The following is a 19,376-nucleotide window of genomic DNA, read 5'->3' as shown; positions in this document are numbered from 1 at the left end:
GTGCATCAGCCACGACATTTTTGTTACCCGGCACATGTACAATTTGAAAATGAAACATTGAGAGGAAGTTTGCCCATCTCATGTGCTTTTCAGATAATTTTCTATGCGTGAGAAAATATCTAAGTGACTGATGATCTGTCTGCACATAAAAATCAGCTCCAAGAAGGTAATGTTTCCATGTGGTCAAAGCATGTATCACTGCTAACATTTCCTTCTCGTATATCTGCAAGTACAATTCAGCATCTTTGAGAACTCTACTCTCATATGCAACCACTCTGCCATCCTGCATCAAAGTGCCTCCTATGCTGTTTCCACATGCATCACAAGTTACAGCAAAGGGTTTTGCAAGATCTGGCAAGATAATAACGGGTTCAGAACACAACTTTTGCTTCAGCTCTTCAAAAGCTGCATTTTCCTTTGGTCCCCACCGAAACGGTACAGCTTTCTTTTGTAAAGCATGCAAGGGAGAAGCAATTTCTGCAAAGTACTTTATAAACCTCCGATAGTATGAACACAACCCAAGAAAGCTTCTGACTTCATGCAGATTTTTCAAAATTGGCCAACTCCTTATGGCCTCAACTTTTGCAGGATCCATGTTGACTCCATCCTTTGACACTATATGACCGAGAAAATGAATCTCATGCATAAAGAACTCACTTTTCTTGGTGTTTATTAATAGCTTGTGTCTTTTCAACTCTTGAAACACAATAGTGAGGTGTTTCCTGTGCTCCTGCTCATTTTTAGAGAACACAATGATGTCATCGAAGAAAGTGCCCACAAACTTTCTGTGCGCTCTAAAAATTCTGTCCATCATTCTATTGAAAGTGGCAGGTGCATTAGTCAAACCAAAAGGCATCACAAGGAACTCATATAAGCCAAATGAAGTGCGGAAGGCAGTCTTGTAGACATCTTCAGGCCGTATCCTTATCTGATGGTATCCACTTTTAAGGTCAATACTACTGAACATTGAGGAACCTTCCAACCGATCCAATATATCATCAATGCGTGGAATTGGAAAACGGTTCTTAATTGTGACTTTATTCAAAGCCCTATAATCAATACACATTCTCCAACTGCCATCCTTCTTTTGCACAAGCAACACAGGGGAACAGTAAGGAGAATTACTTGGCTGTATTAATTCCTTTTCCAAGAGTTCCTTCACTTGTGACATTATCTCTTCCTGTTGTGCCTTACTGACACGATAGGGAGGTATATTAGGCGGTGAGCTTCCTGGAATTATATCAATTTGATGATCCTCGGGCCTCTTGGGAGGTAATTCTTGAGGAAGTGCATCTGAGAAACAATCCTGAAAATCTGAAATAAAAGCAGCCCTTTCTCTATCTAAAGCAGAAAGAGTAGAGCCTTCCTGAACTGGTTGGCTGTCCTCTTTGACAAAAATCAAGTACGCTGAAATATGACGCTTTATTACATTGGAAATACAAGAAGCTGAAACTACAGGGATGGACTCCCCTTTCAACTTTACATCAAGTACATGATTTTTGCCTCTATGAGTTAAAGAAATCTTCTTGTTTCTCATCTGCACATCAGCCCCCACCCTGTACATCCAAGGCATCCCAAGCAAAGCATTACACTCTGGCAAAGGCATTATGTAGAAGTCCTCTGCATCTTGATATCCCTGGATATGCATCCTCAACTTGCCAATGATAGGAGTGACAGGTGTGTTGAGTTCAGGGTTGGCCATATCACACATGCCGGATGGCCCCATTTCCTCAGGCTCAATGCCAAGCCTTCCTGCCATATCAGGAGTTATGAAATTTGCCTTTGCCCCAGAATCAAAGAAAAACAAACAATTTTGATTTCTGATTTTTCCCCATGCTCTGCACATCTCAGTCTTTTTCATTTCCTCTTCATCATGTGCATGTGGCAAACTCCCTATCACATCTGGAAGAAGTCCTGCAGAAGGTTTAGGCTTTTTGCCCTTCCGATCAGCCTGTTTATCACCATTCTTATCATCATCTGACCTATCTCTTTTCTTGAATGGGCAATCATAAGAGCGGTGTCCCTCTCCTTTGCATATAAAACATTTGTTTTGCTCCATGAGTGACTTTTTCTCTTCATCAGATAACTTGGTACGGGGCTGTTTATTAGGCTGTCCACGCCTTTGACCAGCTTTGAATTGGGCTTTTCCTCCCTTTTGAAACGGTCGTTTGCCATAATTTTTATTTTCAGATTTGATGTCCTTATCTTGGTGTTTGGGAGCCCGTTTGTTGTCTTCTTTCTTGCTGTCCATAAAGCCCAAATTCTTCTCCTGCATCCATGCATATGCTGTCCTTGCATTCTCAATTAATTGAGTCATAGAACCCACCTTGGTTTTGATGCAATAATCACGTAGCTCACTAGGCAATCCACAACAGTACCTCTGTATTTGCTCTTTCAAAGAAACATGCCTGTAAGAGCTCAATGGCAGCAAAACATCCCAAAACCTCTGGGTGTAATCATCAAGATTCTTGCAAAGTTTGTATGACAAGTCATGCCAGTGTGAAAGTACTTCAACTTCAAAAGTTGGAGTAAGCCAAGTAGAAGAGAACACTTGCTTAAATTCCAGCCAAGTAGTAGGTGCATCTCCATGAAGCATAAGGTTGGTGTACCACTTAAGTGCATTGCCTTTCAAAAATGTGGCAACCTTCCTCATCTTGGATGCTTCTGTAAACAAACCCCCAAGAAATGCAGCATCAAACTGTTGAAGGAATGTGAGGGCTTTGTACCTGTCCTGTACTCCATTATTGTATCAAACTTGACATGAGAACCACCATCCTTAAATTCTTTATATACATTTGATATTGGCTGTCCCAAAGATGGCTGTATATTTGCAGCATTCCCTTCACTAGGGAGAGCCATGCTTGGCTGAACATTAGGCATGGGAGCATATGCTGTGGCTTGCATGCCTGGCTGCATTCCCACATTGTCATACATGACTTGTTTTCTATGCCCAATTGGCGGTGAAATCAACATAGCATCAAAGATCGAATCTGTACCAAAATATTCAGGTTGCTGCCTCAAATATGGCTGAGGTGGTTGAGCCACATTTATGGACTGCACATTATTATTTTGAGGAGTAGAAATACCCAAACCAAGGCCTTGTGCTGGCTGCTCATACTGTTGCACTGGCTGTACTTTTTGTACCTCTTTCTTAAGTGCTCTTTTGGGCGATTCCTCTCTCTTGGAAGTCACTTTCTGAGTCATTTTAGATGGCTGTCCCTCATGGGAAACTGATGCATGAGTGTGCGGTCCGCCATGAGAAGCTGATGCATGTGTGTACTCACTCTTTCCCTGCTTGTGCTTTCTTGATTTCTTCTTCTTCTTGGCATTTGTTTGCACAATCTGAGCCAAATTTTGAGCCAGCTGAGTCAAAGCAGTCACTGCACTTGCAAGCTGTGCATTCAACATAGTAGCATCATCTGACTCACTGCTAGAACTAGTATCACCGTTGAGCTCAGTTGTAGCTTCATGTGTGGCCTGCTCAAAAGGCATTTGTTGTGCTTCTTGCAGCTGTACACTAGCTGGATCGTTAAGGCTTTCCTGCCTTCTCCTTTGAGGAGTTGTGGAGCTCTCTTGCTCATGGGTACTCACCATGTTTATGGTTGTAATATTCAGCTGTCAAAAAGTGCAGCAAAGATATCCTTCCACCAAACTACCGAGGCCCACCTCTTGAGAAAGAGTGTGTGGTATCCCGGCAATGGAACCAATGAAACCGGCCTCTAATCACTCAGAGGGCAGTGGAACTAAACCTTTAATCACTTCAGCACTTATTTACAGCTCACAAAGCATATATCACAACCATTAACCATTGCATGATCACCATTTGGCATTTACCCATTTGTTCACAAACAAAACCACTGAAAAAGGGATGGAGGCTAGAATGCCCCTGCTCAACAGACATAGACAAGTGCACCCGATTGGCCCCAAACACTGTGGCGCCCCTTTCGGTATTTCTTTATATTTCACAGTGAAATGATTACAAGTTGCATCTGGGAGACCTTCCCTGCAATCGAGCACGCAGCCCTAATTCACTAAGCCTTCGCAAGGCTTTCAAGCATATAACACCATCACATAAGTGCACTTAACCCGTAGGCTCAACCCAAAGGCATTCTCTTTTCCGAGTGCAATTCCATTGGCTGTCCAGATGCAATCACACTGCACCCCAGTTGCACTCTCTTTGAGTGGTTTCCAGATGGCATTCACAAAGCTTTTCAAAGCTCCAAAATAAAATCAGCAAAGTACCCAACCAAAGAATGACTCATATAGCACTGCCTCGGCACCTGTGAGCCAAGAAAGAGGCGGCACACGAGGCCAACCAATAGCTTATGGCAAAAAGAAATTGCAGTAGCAAAATCACAACTCACCAAGCCCTGAAGACTCGAACCAAGTCCTCAATCGCCAAGAGGACATAGTAGCCAATGCCCAATTGCATTCTCAGCCAAAGAGGAGTGCAAAGGCACGAAGAAAGAGCATTTACAAGAGCCGACCAGCAAGAATTCCACTGAAAAATGCGAAAAGAAACACTTCTGTCGCGAAGAAGTGGGAGTTCTTGGGCTCAAAAGAAGCGTGCTTCAAAGAGGAATGCATTGAGAAGGTTTTGGAGAAGTTTCATCGCCGGAAAGTCCTCCAAAATTGAGAAAAACCAGTCAACCAGCGCGTCGAACCACTCGAAATTCAACAGAAAGCTGTAGCTTTGCAAGAGGAGAGGCCCAGGAGGCGGTAGAAGAAAAAAGGTCCAGAAAAAGCCACTTTTGCAAATTCGACCAGCAAAAGAAGTGCTCAGCTCTGCCTGTTCTACCAAACGCACGGAGGGAAAAGCATATCACTACGAAGGGGAGGCAGAGGGGAAGCCATCGGGCCAAACGGAAGTCGAGGAATCCAAACGGGTAAGGAGTTATGAAGAAAAACGGAATTCAGCTGAAGGAGGCTGAAAAACCAGTCCAAAATCTCAACAAAGGGAGAAGATGAGAGAGAAAACCACACATGTGAAGTTTAGAAGGCCCAGGAAGGTCCAGGAATGACAAAGGAGCATGTAGAAGGCACTAGAGCCACCTGGAACTCTAGGGGGGCCACTGAAGGTACATGGCCCTCTAGGGGGCCCATTAAAAATGCCACGTCATCATTTCCCAACAACCACTCTTTTAATTCCTTGGAATGCCTTTGGGCCTAGGGATTAATTACGCTTATGTGCTAGGCACCATGCCGCGTTTAATTACACATTATTAAGCCCACGCTTGGAGTTTTAAACCCAAAGTTGTCACAGTCTTGTAGTACATTAAAGTACCTAGAATTTCACGCCCCCGTGACAAGATGTGCATAAGACAGCTTTTCGCACTACATTTGGGTTGTATGAATACTTAGTGATGCCTTTTGGATTGACAAATGCTCTAGCCACATTTCAATAGAATGATGAATCACATCTTTTGAAAGTACATGCACTTCACGGGTTTTTTCTTTGATGATATCCTAGTCTTTTCAAAGACAGAAGAAGAGCACAGGGAACATCTTGCTTTAGTATTTCAAGAACTTCGAAATCATCAGCTTTTTGCCAATAGCAAGAAAAGTGAATTCTTTTTGGAAGAGGTCCATTATCTGGGGCACATAATACCCAAGGATGGGATACAGATGGATCCTGGAAAAATTCAAGCCATCCAAGGATGGCCTGAACTGTGCATGAAGTCCGCAGGTTTTTGGGACTTTGCTCCTACTATAGGAGATTCATCATGCATTTTGCTGATATCGCAGCTTCACTACATGACCTTACTAAGAAAAATGCAGCCTTCACATGGGGAATGTCACAGAAGAACGCATTCAATACACTCAAGGAGAAGTTGACTACAGAGCCTATTCTTGTAGTCCCGGATCTGTATCAATCTTTTGATGTTGATTGCGATGCCAGCGGAGAGTGTGTTGGGGTTGCATTACATCAGAATGGACTTGTAGTAGTATACGAGAGCCAAAGATTGCGTGATGCTAAGAGATATCTAGGAATCTATGAAAAGGAATTGTTGGTTGTAGTTCATGTCGTGAACACATGGAAGCATTATCTTTTGGGTGCAGATTTTATTGTAAAAAGAGATCACCAAAGTCTGAGATATTTTGTAACGCAGACAAAACTCTTAGAGAAGCATATGAAATGGGCAAATATGCTGTTAATGTATCATTTTCGGATTGTCCATACTCCAGGAGTTCGGAATAGAGTAGCAGATGCTTTGTCACGAAGACCCCAGGTCAACAATGTGACCATTGCATATCATCAGGACTTGGAAGGCATGAGGGAGCAATATGCTAATGATGCAGATTTTTGTGAGATTTTACAGCAAATGCAAGAGGGGCAGTCCACTAGTCACTATTCCTTGAAAGATGGGTATTTAATGAAAGATGACTGCCTATGCATCACCCAAGAGATGAGAAAAAGATGTTGGAAAATTGCCATGCACCTCCCTATGCTGGACATAGAGGAATTACAGCAACAACTCAAGCACTAAAAAGGTATTTCTTTTGGCCAGGGATGCGGAAAGATATACATCAGTTTGTTATTGAATGCCTTACGTGTCAGAAAGTGAAGGATGATAGACGGAAGGCACCTGGCCTACTTATGCCTCTTCCCGTGCCTCAGGCACTATGGGAAAGTATTACAATGGACTTCATTTTTGATTTGCCAAGATCAAAGTCAGGGAATGATGGGATTTGGACTATCATTGATAGATTCAGCAAGCAAGCTCATTTCATTCTGGTTCGCAAAACCATAAAGGCGGGTCATATGGCTAAGCTTTTCATGGCACAGATCTTTAAGCATCATGGTATGGCTAAGTCCATTGTCAGTGATCGAGGTCCCAGAATGACCAGTCTATTCTGGAGAGCTTTATTTGATAAGATGGGGACGAATCTGAATTTTTCTTCTTCTTTCCATCCCCAGACAGATGGTCAAGTGAAGTAGCAAATTCTACAGCATTGGATATGCTGAAATGCTACGTGTCTGACCAAGGTTCAGACTGGGAAAAGTACCTACCATTGGTAGAGTTCGCTTACAATAATACATTATACAACTCTACAGGGAAAGCCCCCTTTGAGATCATCTATGGAAAGGTGATTCTGCCACCTATCCTAAGGACCAAGGACAATCTTTGTAGCTGATCAGTTTGTGACAGACCTCCAGACAGCTTACAGCCAAGTCCGGACAGCAATTGAAAGGTCTCAAGAGAAGCATAAAAGAGCTGCAGATAAGCATAGGAGACAGTTAAATCTCAAAGAACGGGATTGGGTACTTTTAAAGTTCGAGAAAGCTAGGTTTCGCAAGTTTAAAGGCAAATAGAAAGTGTATGCAAAGTTATCTTCCAGGTACTATGGCCCTTTTAGGGTTACAGAAAGAATAAATGAGGTTGCATACTGGTCAGCATTGCCAACGCATTGGAGGATTCACAATGCATTCCATGTGAGTCTTCTAAAGAAATTTCAGGGGTCAGAGCCTACATAGGCAATATCAGAGGATCCACCAAAAGTGGATGAGCTGTAGGAGATCGTTCAGCCAGAGCATATTGTGTACCTTACTGTACGCAAAGGCCCATAGGGCAAAGAATTTTACAGGTACCTTGTAAAATTCAAGAATTATACGGTATTGGATGCTAAGTGGATGGATGAAGACATGTTGTCCAATCATCCACAGCTTTTGGATGTTTACAAGGAAGCTTTTCAGTTGAGGTCAACTGAATAGAAGCCGAGGCGATGTCACCACAATGTAAATATCCTAAGTCAAAGTACAATTGACCAATTATTTGATCATAATTGAAGAGTTTTCCATCTGAGTTAATTATGGTCAAAAGAGTTTTTCTATTGGTCAAAGAGTTGACTACGATCAAAGATACTTAATTTCGGTCAAGTAAGCTTGATTTCGGTCAGGAAGACTTGGTTTATACCAAGAAGGTTAATTGCGGTTAACCAAGTTGTGCCAACTTCAGTTGGAGAGTTGTGCCAATTTCGGTTGGAGAGACTTGACTATAATTAAGGCACTTCGACCCTTGGTCAAAGCCCCTTAATTATGATCAAGAGCGTTGACTCGGGTCAACGAGAGAATAAATATATTTTTATATTTGTTATGTGTGCACATGTGTTCAGTGGGGACGCCCACCGTGACTAGAATTAGTCCATAGTGTGTTATTTGCATGCAAAGCGCTAACAATTAATGAGTGCCATGGTGGTGCGCTTTAATTAATTGTTGCATGTACTAGGAAGAGTTATTTTCCTAAGTGCAATGGAGCCTAACAAGAGTCTAGGAGGCAGTTCGCGTGACCAAGTGCTTCGAAGACTCCAAAGTTGCTCTTAGTGGCATGTAATTAGGAAAGTAATGTAGAAATTGACAAGTGGCTTGTTGCCAAGAAGGAGAGCCTGAGAGCTCATGTAATTTCAATTCACGTTTTGGATTTTGTATGAGCAGCTCTACGCTCACTTTCTCTCAAGAAATAAAATACCTTCGGGGGGGCGTCTAGCCCGACATGTTGTCCCGGGCCCTAGTGCATCTGTAGAGTGTTTTTGCAGTAATTTATAAGCGAGAGGTTCCACTCATTTTCAGTCATGGCAAGAAAATGCTTAAAATAAGCAAAACAATTTAATTGGACCTTAAAGGGTAAACCCAAGTGTGCCTAAAGTCATCCACAAAATTGACAAAGTAAGAGTAACCTCCAAGAGATGGGGTTTGCATTTGTCCACATACATCACTATGAACCTTTCCTGTTGTACCAACAGTCCATCCTTGGGAAAGGAGAACTTGCGCATCTCCCCCAACAAGAATCTCTCATGATGTGCTTTGAAAGTGCATGCATTTTGGAAAGGTCTACTACCATGTCTTATGAATGCAGTTGGTAAGGCTGCCATAGTTGAAATGCCCAAGTCTCTCATGGCATAGGTGAGTTCAGCAATAACTGAATCAGCTTCTGTATTTGCCTCAATAACAGCCCTTAGTCTCATAATATTCAAGTTTGTACAGCCCTCTGGAAAGTGTTCTTGTAAGTACAGAAGCCATATAGGGCACAATGATAACCATCAAACATCACTTTATACAAAATCTCACTGTACCAGTGCAATCTGACTGAATGGGATGTCAATAGACCCAAAAGTCCTAAAGGTGGATTGTTGTGGCAACCACAAAGTCAACTGAGTTGGATGTTCAGCAAATGAGAATTGTAAACTGCAAGTGAGAACCACAACAATGCTGCAAATTGTGAATGGAACCAACGAAAAATCCATACGGCTGTATGTACAGCATGAATCTGGAGAAGAACGGTCAGAAAACATGAATCTGTTGTATGGATAGAAAATTAGTAGAGATTCCATGCAATCATACGGCCTGTGTCCGTACAGTTGTATGGAGGACTCTGAGCTGTATGGACAGGTTCCAAGAAATGGCGCGAACTGTATGGACGATGAGCTATACAAACATATGATCAGCCTCTAAGCTGAGTCGTGTCTCTCTGTAGTAATGGTGGCGGTTTTAACTGCATAGAGCCCTCACAACTGGCAGCATGATGCAACAAAAATAGGAGCCCCTTCAAATGGCAATGCAATGTAGGTTGAAATTGTCGCAGCTGAGAAGTTGCTGATCGAAACTGTGGTGGCGCGAATCTTGAAGGTTGCACAGATCTGAGGTTGGAGCTGGAGTAGAAATGGCAGCGCAAATGGTTGTAAGAGCTGCAGTTGTGAGAAGCAATGTGCAAGCACGAGGGTAGAACATACAAGCTTTGAGGCCACTGTAGAGTGGAGGAGTCGAGTGCGAAGAAGGAAACCCAAAGAGTACTTGCAAGAATGGATAATGATGAAAGTACAAATGTGGCCTATATAATAGACCTACTAAGGACTAAATGTCTTCGAGTGTAGTGACGCTAGATATGATTAGTACTGATAGTACTAACTGTGCTAACTAGCCTACATGGCTCATACCAGGGAATGTGGCAACATTAGTAGGCAGGTCGGATCTTGAGTATGTATGTATATATAGACTAGTTACAAAACTTTGGACTAAAAAACACTATAATGAATTTGTAAAGTAATAGAGGCTGGATATAAGGGAATATGGAACCCTTCAACACGATTTTCCCATGTGGACAATTGTATGTGCAATGGGTAGGACTTAAGAGTATGTGCTTTGGATGCTAGTGATTGTGACAACTACACACAAAAGACATGTGAATGCCGCTTTTGTGCAGCCATTTTGCATGGTGTGACCATAAGAAGTAAGTGCTTGAACCAAGGGATTCTCGCAGATATCGCAGATAGCTTGATAGTGAAAAGTCTCCTTAAAGGGGGGTGGCCTTAACTACGTAACAACTGTTGGGTGTGAGGAGCGCAATGGAATGGAGATGGAACGCAAGGAAGCAAACAACAAGCTGAGGAAACGAGAGTACTTGCAAATGGATAAGCGCACAGCCTAGTGGTAAAGAGTGGCATCAAATAGAGCACTTCCATCTTTGGAGGAGAAATGGAAGCCAGGTTCCAATGGAGTAGAAACCAGCTTGCAATCCTTGAATTGGTATCGCTGCAAGAGCTGTCCAGTATATTTGGATTGACTCATCATTATGCCCCCCTTAACTGGATTCCCAAATAGTAGTGCAATCAGCCAAATGATTTCTGCAAATCTGCCTTGAAATCTGCAATTTTTTGAATGTCTGGCCTAGTGATAAGCATGTCATCCACATAAAGAATGAAAATCAGAAATTCTGATCAACTCTTCCGGACATAGAGTGGCCTCTATAGGGCTGTTTTGAAATCCAAGGCATAGCAAAAAGGAATGTATCTTCGCATACCATGCCCGTGGTGCTTGCTTCAAACCATATTGGGCCTTTATACCTTAGTTTCAGAACCTTCAACCTCAAAGCCTGGAGGTTGGGTGACACAGACCTCTTCCAATAAATCCCCATGACGGAAAGCAGTCTTAATGTCCAACTGGTGGACCTCCCAATGCGTGGGGATACACGAGCAATGATGCACCGAGTGGTCATGATGCCCATGTCCCAACAAATGCCCATGCATCATGAGCAATGACATGTCCCAACAAATGCCCATGCATCATGAGCTACATTTGTTGCTAGATGGGTGTGTCTAGTGGCGGCATGAGCATTTGTGACCGCGAGACCTTTTTGCTGTTTTTTCTGTTATAAAACAATGCGCTTGCAACATTTTGAGATGTCATCAGCGGGCTCCGTGCAATAATTACAGCGCTTTGTTTTTTTTTCTTCCCATCAGACGGGACAGAAGTAGATGAAGTGCCAGAAGGTTTGGGCTTGCTGAAACTCTTGCCCCCTATACCTTTGCCTTTGTGATTTGTAGCAAAAGCTTGATTTGCATGAATGGAGGCAGCCTAATTAGAGTGGCTTTGCTCCTACTGCAGTAGTAGGGCAACAAGCTGATTGAAACTATAGTGATTGGGGTTAACCACCCATGGCCACTAGCCTCAATGTCATAGCGAATCCTTGATATGAGTTAGGGTGTCATATACACTACTTGTGAATCTGGCACAATCTCATCAACGTTGATGAGCTGCTCTTTAAAATCCTTAATCTTGGTTAGATAGGCATCCATGCTGTCCCCCTCGTTCATCTTAACCTTATCCAGCTGCCTGCGTAAATAGGCAACCCGGGCCTCATTTGCAAATCTGATAAAGACTAGCCAAAGTATCCCATGCATCCTTGTATCAAGAAAATTAATGCAAATAACAGTAAATCTGGCAAAAGCCCCAAATTTTGAGAGGGCAAATTGGTAAAAGCTCCAAAATAAGCTGTAATTTTGCAAATGTGATCAAATTTGCAGCAAATTTCTTGCCTATGTCACTGAAAAACCCTAAATTTCATATCAAAGCAGCCAAATGTCATTGCAATGAGTGCAGATGTGACAAATAACCTGCAAATATGAAAATATCCTGCGATCTGCCAGCCATAGATCCAAAATGGCCAATTTCGGAGGGGAAATGGAGTTCAAAGAGGGCAAATACTGCAAAAGCCCCAAAATGTGACCAAAAGGAGCAAATGCCACTGCAAAATCTGCAAATGTGACACAAAAGCCCCAATTTCTAGAGCAAAATCACCTCAATGTCACTGTGATGTTTTGAAATGTGATATTAAAGAGGGTGGAAAGCTTCAAATCCAATTATAAGATCTGCGTCAAGGGGGGAGCAAATCCTAGCCAAATGGTGCTAGAGTTGGTTGGAGCAGCTGGAGGAAGGCCCGAATGAAGGAAAAGAGTCCATATTTGAACAAAAAATCCCAAAAAACAGCCAAAAAATGCTCGAAATTGATTGCAGTCTGTTCGTATGGATTTCTAACAGCACTGTGCAGCTGCTCATACAGGTCCATCTGGCCGTAGGTCGGTTTTAGTGTATTGCTGTTGCGCTTGTCCTAGGATTAATTTGGAGTGAAAATGGCGAAGAAGTTAGGCTGAAATCACCAAAAAAGTTTGTTGGAAGGTCACCGGATTGTGCTGGAGCAAATGGCAGCAAAGAGGATGTGCGGAGGCATCAAGAGCAATGAGAGGCTCTAATAACACTATTGGGTGTGGGGAGCAATGGAGCTCTGAGCAAACAACAAGCTAAGGAAACGAGAGTACTTCCAAATGGATAATGAGAATGTACAAGAGGTGGCCAATATAGCCCCCAAAGTCAACCATAGGGGTTGACCAAAGAAAGGGTTGGCTGATCCTACAAAGCACATACCAGGGATAAGGGGCTAAGTGCTAACAACCACCTCTTCAAAAGGATCCTCTTAGTGTTTCTCCTTGAAGATTCCCACTGCTCAGCCATCCGATTGGCTCACTTAAGGCCTTTTGCGGCTGAGCTGATGTGCCATCCTATATCACCGAATTTGCGATGGCTCCACTTGACATCGACACCTTACAACTAGTTGACGAGTCCAAGCCATCAATTACGACTTGCCATACAAGAAGCTGCTGCCCTGAAATCCAATGCTGAATGCCCCAGATCAGCTGCTTTGTGGAACAAAATGTCCGTAGTTCAGCCTATTCATCCCTTCCTTTGCTTGTACATGCTTTCAATCTGGTCTGTCCTTACCTCGCCACACATTTTTGGCTTGCAGTTTGCCTTGCCTCAGCCCCCAACAAATGGAATCTAACCCTAGCTTAGGTTAGGGTATATTTTTTAGTTGTTCTCCTTGTCCTAATTGCCATATCCTCATTCTAAGTCATAACATGCACATTCGTCTTAATTGCCCATATTGTTGGGGCATTTATTGTTGTTGATCCTTCTCTCACGTTAGCATTTGGATATGCAGTGTGTATGTATGTGTAAGATAAGTAATTTAAGATGAAACTTATTCCACTTGTTGTGAGGTTTGGATCAAAACAAAATTTTCCTAGGAAGGTTTTCCCAAGCTGATAGAGGCCACTTAGTTTGGAAAGGGTTTTGGGTCGTAATGGAGATTGATCCTTGGGCATGGTTAGATGCTAAAGCATCCTAGCATGATGTCCTTTGAAAGCTGACCTGCATGGGAAGGCTCTCTTTGGTCAAGCTTTTTTTAGTTTGTACGCATCCAGCTTTAATTATCATTGTGCATAACGCCACATAGTGCAGATAGCGATTTCAGTTTTCCTTGTTGGGTTTTTTTAAAATTTCCCCTTGTAATTAAGAAAAACAATTGGGAGGAGAAAAATTGGAAGAGTTTTTAAATCATTCCTTGTGTTTGTATACGTTTAACTTTTGTTCAGTGTTATGCTTTGCCTATTCACAGCCATGAACAGGCTCAAAGTTGCGGGTGCTGCTTCTTTTTTATTGGACTTGCGGGACAATCCTGGTGGCTTGGTGCAGGTTTTCTTTCTGAACCTTCTTTAGATTTTCGACAGCTGTTTTTAACTGTTGATTGAGGGAAGTTTCTCGTCTTTCGAAGAATTGTATGTTATACTGAGTGATATATTCCATTTAACAGGCAGGTATTGAAATTGCAAAGGTTTTTTTGGATGGAGGGAGTACGGTGAGTTTCATATTCTTGTCTTTGCATGAACTTGCATATAAGCAAATCTGTTTCTTTTTATCTCCCAGGGTATCAAAGCTAGATGTAGCTGTATTCAATTAGTACCCATGACTTGTAAACACCTGCACATAAGGTGTGATTTAAAAAAAAAGCAAGATAAGGTAACGAAATATGTGTGGGAATTGTGATCAAGCTCATCTAATATCAGGCTTTGGTGTGCTTAATAGGTGATTTATACTGCTGGAAAGGACCCTGGGTTTCAGAAACGTATTTTTGCAGTTGGTCCACCTTTGACAACAGCTCCTCTAATGGTAATGTTTGAAATTCTTGTAGGTCTCTAATAGTGGTTACTTGTTGAACGAAGATTGTCAAATAATTTTTCATTGGGTGCGTACAAAAGCATTTTGAGAAATGGTGCAACATTTACTATCAGGGTATTCTAGTGGATGTCTTGACAGCCAGTTATAGACAAAGCTGTGACTAAGAAAGGAGCGTCTTTGGGTAGCTCTGCTTGAGTGTCATAACATAATCCCAGCCCCAATCAAGTCAATGCACATAACTTTTATGCACATGCCCATACGCCCACTCATAGGTAGATGTGTGTGTGTGTGTGTGTGTGTGTGTGTGTATGTGCGTGCATTGATTCGGCATCGTTGCCCTGTTTGGGTGGAAGTTGTGGATTTTCCTCAATGCTTGTCTTCTCTTCTATCTAAAATTACATATTCCCTAGGTAAGGTGGTATGTCCACCGCAACACAATGGAAATTGGAATCGCTTTTGCATTTTGTCGGACACAAATCGTCCCACTTCAGCTTCATATTCGGTTACTATGAATAATGTTTCCATGGGGAGTGCTTTTTACAAGCTCAAGTGGGGGCTTCTTTGCAGGTGCTTGCTTTGAATGCAAGCAATTTGGGCACATGGCTTCACAATGTCCTTCCCAAGCTCCACGGATGCCAGTGCAAGCTGAAATGGTGTAGCCTTTGAATAAGAATGCAAATGCCTCTTCTGTGGTAAAAAACGAAGGGGTCAAACAAATTTTCTCTGTTCAAGACAAAGCGAAAGCCCCGGCTGTCTCAAATGGTAATGCTTCTTTTCCTGTGCCTTTATCCTCTCCACCTCAGGGGAAGGAAAAAAAAATTGACTGACGGATGGCAAACTCCTTGCAAAGTGATCTCCCCTAGACGACCTTTGCCTTCTCGGACTTGGAGTAGTGCATCCTCTAATGAGAAAACACCTATTGAAAACTCTGGTGTTGGCTTGACCTGGGCTGCTGTGACTGCAAATCGGATCTTGTTTCTTAGAAAAGGAAGTTGTTGCACTTTTGTCCTCTTCTCAGGCTGATGCTTCATCCCAGGGCAGAGGCCCGGATATTGAGGTGGAAATGCAGACATAGACAGCCCTTTAGTTGTTGTACATACCTGTCCCATAACTGTAAATATGCTTAATCATTTGAAGTGTGTTACTCTCAATGTATAGGGAATGTGTAATGGTCGCAAATGGAAACTGGTCTGGATGTATATCAGCCAATTGCAGCCTGATATAGTTGCTTTGCAAGAGCATAATCAGCATATGTATGCTGGTCAGATACGCCATTTTACTGGTTGGGATATCTTCTATGCTGGAGAGCCCTCCTTTTCTGGCGTGGCTTTTTTTTGGTAAAGCACGACCTTTAACCTGTTGTGGCCCTCAATGATCGCCATGGTAGATGGATTATTGTTTATGCCTTGTTCAAGGGGAAATTTTTGAATTTGCATCGGTTTATGCCCCCCAATCTTCTCATGATAGAGCTTTGATCTGGGCTGCCATGCATAGCTATCCATGGCGACAACATGCCTTTATTTGTGGTGACTTTAATAATGCCCCTCAATCGGGTGATAACACCTCAGGCCACACTCGTATGTTGGCTTCTGAAACACATGCATGGTCTGATTTTTTGCTTCAGTTGCACCTGGTTAATCTCTGGATGGAATTACAGCCCATGCTTCCGGGCTATACCTTCCAGCATAATGCTCGATCTTCTTATTAGGCACGCTTGGATAGATGGTATCAAATTGATCCACAGCATTGTGATGCCTTTTACTTATCAAATTTGGGTTGATCATGCTTTCACACATTCGAATCATGCTCCTTTTTGGTTGAGGCTTTCCTTACATGAATTTTCCACTGACAAATTGCCTTGCCGAAGGCTTTTGCTGATTAATAATAGTTATCTGGAGCATGCTGACTTTAAAGCCTTGGTCTCTAATGCTATTGAGCCTCTCTCTTGTCAGATACACATTGGTTTGGATTATGCTTGGCAGGCTTTTGTTGCTCGGATGCAAGCAGTTATTCGGGATTGTGGCAAATCCTATATGCAAGCCACAAGGGAGACTGTAGCACATGCCAAATTTACTTGTCAGAGCTTGATTGAGCTTGCTCATCTTTGCCCTTTGTCTTCACAGGAAAGCATGCTCTTATGTTAGGCTCAATTCTCAATTCTCTCTTCAATCCAATGATCGCAGAAAGCTTGCTAAATGGAAAACCCGATCTAGACAACGGGATTTTTTGGATAAAGACTGCTCTTCCAAGCAATTTTTTAAGAGCTTACACTACAAAAGACATGCTGCAAATATCTGTCGGATCCGGATGCCCGATGGTTCTTGGTCAACATCTCGTTCAGAGCTTGTTGATTTATGTGTATAGCACTTCTCCACTCATTTTGGTCATGTGGATACTCTTCCTCCTCAGGTTGTGTCTGCACGTCAGTGTCACCAAAAAACGCGTTTCGGGGCACCGAAACGTGAAGAAACGTTTCTAGACGAAACGTGTCTTAGAAATGTCCGAAACGGACAGTTAGGGCGAAACCTCTGGCTGTCAAAAAATCCACCGTGACGGGTTTCTTTCTGAATTTGGTCACGGTTTTCGTTTTTTCACTCCTCTCCCGCGCCGCTCCATTGCTTTCCTTGCTCCTAGTGCCTACCATCTACTCTACCCTCTACTCTACCTTCTACTCTACCCTCTACTCTCCTCTACTCTCTACTCTCTACTCTACCCTCTACTCTACTCTACTCTACTCTACTCTACCCTCTACTCTAGTCTCTACGGTCTACCCTCTACTTCCCTCTACGGTCTACCCTCTACTCTACCCTACCCTCTACTCTACTCTACTCTACTCTACCCTCTACTCTCCTCTAGCCTCTACTCTCTACTCTACCCTCTATTCTAGAGTCTAGATTCTATCCTCTATGGTCTACCCTCTACAATCTACTCTACTCTACTCTCTACTCCCATACCATGGCCTCAAGACGTGCCGGTGGACCGAGTGGAAGCTCAAAACGGGATGTATGGCAGGATACCGTTTTTATAAAGAGATATGGCACATCTGGCACGAGGAGGTCAGTATGCAAGTTTTGTGGTGACACTTTGACGGGATCTGTCCCTCGAGTTCGAGCACATTTTTTATGGATCGGAGGCCAGGGTAAGAGTGCTTGCCATGCCATTCCAAAGGGGATCTTCTCGGCATATGGAGGTACCTCATCCAAATTTGCTGAGATTCGATCCCTCTTCCATCCCGTGATCACAGATCAAGTTCTTCAAGCTAATGTGTTGGTTGAGCAGCAGAAGTTGGACATAGAGGCAACCGTCACTCTCACATCATCCCAGTCAGATACCGGGAATGTGGAGTGTTCTTACTCACAGTAGGAGGGGCATGGGTATACTCCATCTACATCGACATCAGAAGTTCATGGGAGTGTCTCTACTCAGCCTCTACATGGCACCACTCCATCGGCATCCGTATCAGTTGGGCTGTCCACTATGCCATCAGCTCCTCCACGGCCTCCTGCCAAGAGGCCGCGTGGTCCCCTATACAGGCTGCTTGGGTAGAATGTCTGAAGCAAGAGGTTGCAATTGCAGAGGAGCAGTTTTTCTACGCTTGCAATATTCTCTTCAATGTTGCAAGGACTCCTGCCTACAAGAAGTTTTATCATGCTCTTGTAATTGCTGGTAGAGCAGGAGCATCATCCCTTACACCTGCTAGTTCTGAGACTCTCCGCACCACACGTTTGAAGAAGCAGGTGGGATTAATCAAGAAAGACATGAAGAAGCAGGTGGGATTAATCAAGAAAGACATAGATGGACTCAAGGAAGCTTGGAGTCGGTATAAATGCACCATAGTCTCCGATGGATGGAGTGACATGAAGAGGAGACACAATGATTAATATCTTGGTCGCTAGTTGTGTGGGAAGCATATTCGTGAGGGTGGTTGATGCCTTACATGCCGGCCTTCATATCATCGGAGAGTGGATATGGGGTCATATTGAGGCAGCCATCAAGGAGGTTGGTGAGGACAATGTGGTGCAAGTCATCACCGATAATGGCTCCAACTGCAAGAGAATGGGAAGTCTTCTTGAGGAGAAGTATCCCAAGATAGTATGGACACCTTGTGCCTCACACTCTCTTGATTTGATGATGGAGGATATTGGAAAGCTGCCTTGGGTTTCTAGTGTGGTTGAAAAAGCAATGCAGCTAGTGACTTATATCAATCGTAAGCCACATGCACTGGCCCTATTCAGAAGGGAGTGTAAGTGGGAGCTTATGAGACCCTCAAAGACATGCTTTGGCTACATCTTCTTGGTTCTTAGCAGGTATGATTCATGAATCATGATTCAATTTTCATCATTCAAAGATCAATTCCTCAAATTATTCATTATTTAAATTTGTTTAAACTTTATCATTTGTAGGCTGGTTAAGACCAAAGAGAGCCTTCGTCGCATGATGACCAGTTCAGATTGGCTGGATTGGAGTGACTCGAGATTGCATGCTGGACAGAATGTTGAGGGGATTGTCTTTGACAATCAGTTTTGGCAAGAAGCCCTTTGCATTCAGATGTCCATAGAGCCCTTGTACTTCGTGCTTTGACTCTTTGACCATGAAGGTTGTACTATGGGCTTGCTATTCGAGTTCATGTTGAAGCTTCGAAAAGCAACGGAGGATTGTCCTATTGAGATCCTCAACTAGAGCATGTACATATAAGTTGAAACTTGTAAGTTTAATACTCAGTTCTCCTAGCTCTAGCCTCTAACTTGATTCTTTTTGGTAAATTTTCAGAAAGGATGACATATTAGGAATTTGGAGGAAGAGATGGGATTGGTTTCATAGGCTCATCTTCACTGTTGCACATATGCTCTATCCCTTGTGGAAGGAGCCTGCTAAATGGAATGATCGGGGTGCTTGTGAACGGATGGACCCAATACTTGGAGAAAGTATGCGACTCATTGGTCCAGAATAGGTGAGGTAGCATGGCGTACACGTTTGCAGCCTGCTCACTACTAAGTTCTAAGTGCTTTCAACTTTGTATTATCATTTATGATTTATCTAATTATTTATATTGTCTTCTTCTGTATTGCAAATTGCAATAGCATTGAAG

General features: G+C 42.9%; 1 protein-coding gene across 2 annotated transcripts in view; it reads left to right on the top strand.

Moving 5' to 3' along the window:
* The window catches only part of LOC147903058 (Peptidase S41 family protein), a 102,736-nt gene that overhangs the window by 68,628 nt on the left and 14,732 nt on the right, over positions 1-19,376 (top strand). For both annotated transcript variants that reach the window (XM_087373243.1, XM_087373244.1), the window contains 3 exons: positions 13,728-13,804; positions 13,923-13,967; positions 14,195-14,278. In XM_087373243.1, the coding sequence (XP_087229369.1) occupies positions 13,728-13,804; positions 13,923-13,967; positions 14,195-14,278 (206 nt within the window). The remainder of the gene's footprint in view (positions 1-13,727; positions 13,805-13,922; positions 13,968-14,194; positions 14,279-19,376) is intronic.

The sequence above is a fragment of the Dipteris shenzhenensis genome, chromosome 4 (assembly GCF_047967505.1).
Source record: "Dipteris shenzhenensis isolate YYH24624 ecotype China chromosome 4, Dip_SZ_1.0, whole genome shotgun sequence".
NCBI classification, from domain to species: domain Eukaryota; kingdom Viridiplantae; phylum Streptophyta; class Polypodiopsida; order Gleicheniales; family Dipteridaceae; genus Dipteris; species Dipteris shenzhenensis.
The sequence above is the reverse complement of the archived record's forward strand: the minus strand, read 5'-3'. Positions and strand labels throughout refer to the sequence as shown.